Raw genomic sequence first — 2248 nt, 5'->3', positions numbered from 1 at the left:
GGCGGGTGGGTCACCTGAGGCCAGGAGTTTGAGACTAGCCTGGTGAACATGGTAAAACCCCATCTCTACTAATAATACACAAAAGCAGAGCGTGGTGGTTCACGTCTGTAATCTCAGCTACTCAGGAGGCTGGGACATGAGAATTGCTTGAACCCTGGAGGTGGAAGTTGCAGTGAGCCAAGACTGTACCACTGCACTCCAGCCTGGGTGACAGAGTGAAACTGTGTCTCAGAAAAAGAAAAAAAGGAGAAAGACAAAAAGTAAATAAGAAAAATAAAAAATAATAATAATAAAAGAAAGAGATTAGCAGCGTGGAAGCAGATGCCACAGAGAGGAGGGGGCATCGGCCCCCACATGGGTGTAGGAGCAGTGCCAAGGTTGGAGTTGGCAGGAGAAAGGTAGAATCTCTGTAGCCCGATAGGGGTTGAAGATGCTTTTGCAAAGCTAGTGTAATTAATTAATTGTGGGAAACAAAGGGTCCTTTCTGATCTATACAATTATACTTGCATTGGGTAACCTGATCATTGAAAGAGATTTCAGCTAAGACAGAGGATGGAGTTCCGCTTCCTGTCCGACTCTGGCGTCTTTGCTGAGGGTCACATTGAGCTGCGAGGTGCATCGGGGGTGCCTTGAGGATTCAGCACCATGGAGGAAGACCTCAAGACCAACATCAAGAACTACAAGACTGCCCCTTTTGACAGCCGCTTCCCCAACCAGAACCAGAGCAGGAGCTGCTGGCAGAACTACCTAGTCTTCCACCTCTGTAAGAAGGCAGGGACTACTAAAGAAGGTGACGTCTCTGTGTATGAATGCTACTGGCGTGTGTACAAGTCCCTCTGCCCCATGTCCTGGGTCACAGCCTGGGACAAGCACCAGGTTGCAGGCATGTTTCCTGGGAAGGTCCGAACTGGCTGCACCACCCTCTCCTGTGTCATCTGTCCTTGTCCCAGGGTGGGAAAGGCGGACCTAGTACCCAGTGATCCCCACCCCGGGATCCTAAATCATGACTTAACTGCTAACAAAAACTTGTTGGAAAAGTGAAAAAAAAAAAAAAAAAAAATCCTGCATCACCAGAATTCTTTATGACGAGGACCTTCCAAAAGTCAGTCATTCGCCAGATGTCCAAAGTGCCAGGTTGCCCGATAAGAATGCATGTTATTTTGCCCAAGTGGTACCAAATGCCGCGAGGCCCTGGAATACGGGTTGTAATTATTTTCTTCTTTAAAAGATTTTTTATTTGTATAAATGGATGGGGTACAAGTGTAACTTATTACAGGGATATATATTACACAGTGGTGAAGTCAGGGCTTTTAGTGTGCCCATCACCCGAATAATGTACACTGTATCTATTAAGTAATTTCTCATCACCCGCCTTCTTCTAAGTCTCCAGTCTCTATCATTTCACACTCTATGTCCATGTGTATACATTTTGGGTTTTTTTTTGAGACAGGGTCTTTCTCTGTTGCCCAGGCTGGAGCACAATTGTGCGATCACAGCTCATTGAAGCCTCAACCTCCCAGGCTCAATTGTGGGAAGTAAAAGTTCCTCTTCAAAGTTTCCTTTCCTGTTAAAGAATAAATCATAAGTGTGCTAATGACTCTTTGTTAAGCCCTATCCTATGTAAGATGGGCTGGTGCAGTGGATGGTCCCTAAGTTCCCGCCGTCGTGCCCTGACTCTGAGATTAGCATCGTCAGGGAACCCCTACAGCCTCATGCAACCTTTCTCTTGGGATCACAAAGGTTGTGTATCTCCCCATTTCACTTTAAAATTAGCAGATCTTGGAAATCATCAGTATAAAAGTCATATTAGTGTTTTCCTAACCCTAAATATAATTCTCCTTACTCAGGAGAAGCGGGGACTGGGGAAGACTTGAGGACACCATTTGGTTCTGGGAATGAGGAGAGCATCCAGCCCCTAGCAACCAGCTCTCCAGGGCAGCTCTTGTCTCTTGAGCCAAAGCTGGAGGCAGGGACTGTTAGACCTCTTTCCCTGCTGGCCTCTCGCCTCTCACCTCCAGAGGGGCGTGGGGAGTAGGCGTGCCAGAGAAAATACAGGATGCTGGTTAAATTGGAGTTTCAGATTGACAACATTTTTTTTTTTTTTGTATTAGATATCCTAAACATTGCCTGGCTCAGTAGAAGCGTGCCTCAAATACTGCAGATGTATTTGCTAAGCCTGACAACCCTAGCTGGCAGAAGAATGGAAGTGGGATCCCAGCTGGGACTGCCCCGGAGCACTGGACTTTGG

At 46.7% G+C, this 2248-nt stretch overlaps 1 protein-coding gene across 1 annotated transcript; it reads left to right on the top strand.

The window, feature by feature from the left end:
- The first annotated feature begins 554 nt into the window (after positions 1-554).
- Positions 555-1060, top strand: LOC108309225 (cytochrome c oxidase subunit 6B1-like). Its single transcript, XM_017535432.2, has one exon. The coding sequence runs from the start codon at positions 646-648 to the stop codon at positions 1039-1041; it is 396 nt and encodes a 131-aa protein (XP_017390921.1). The 5' UTR covers positions 555-645; the 3' UTR covers positions 1042-1060.
- Positions 1061-2248: the final 1188 nt, after the last annotated feature.

This window comes from Cebus imitator, unplaced genomic scaffold, assembly GCF_001604975.1.
Source record: "Cebus imitator isolate Cc_AM_T3 unplaced genomic scaffold, Cebus_imitator-1.0 Scaffold92, whole genome shotgun sequence".
NCBI classification, from domain to species: Eukaryota; Metazoa; Chordata; class Mammalia; order Primates; family Cebidae; genus Cebus; species Cebus imitator.
This window is presented reverse-complemented; position numbering and strand designations above follow the sequence as displayed.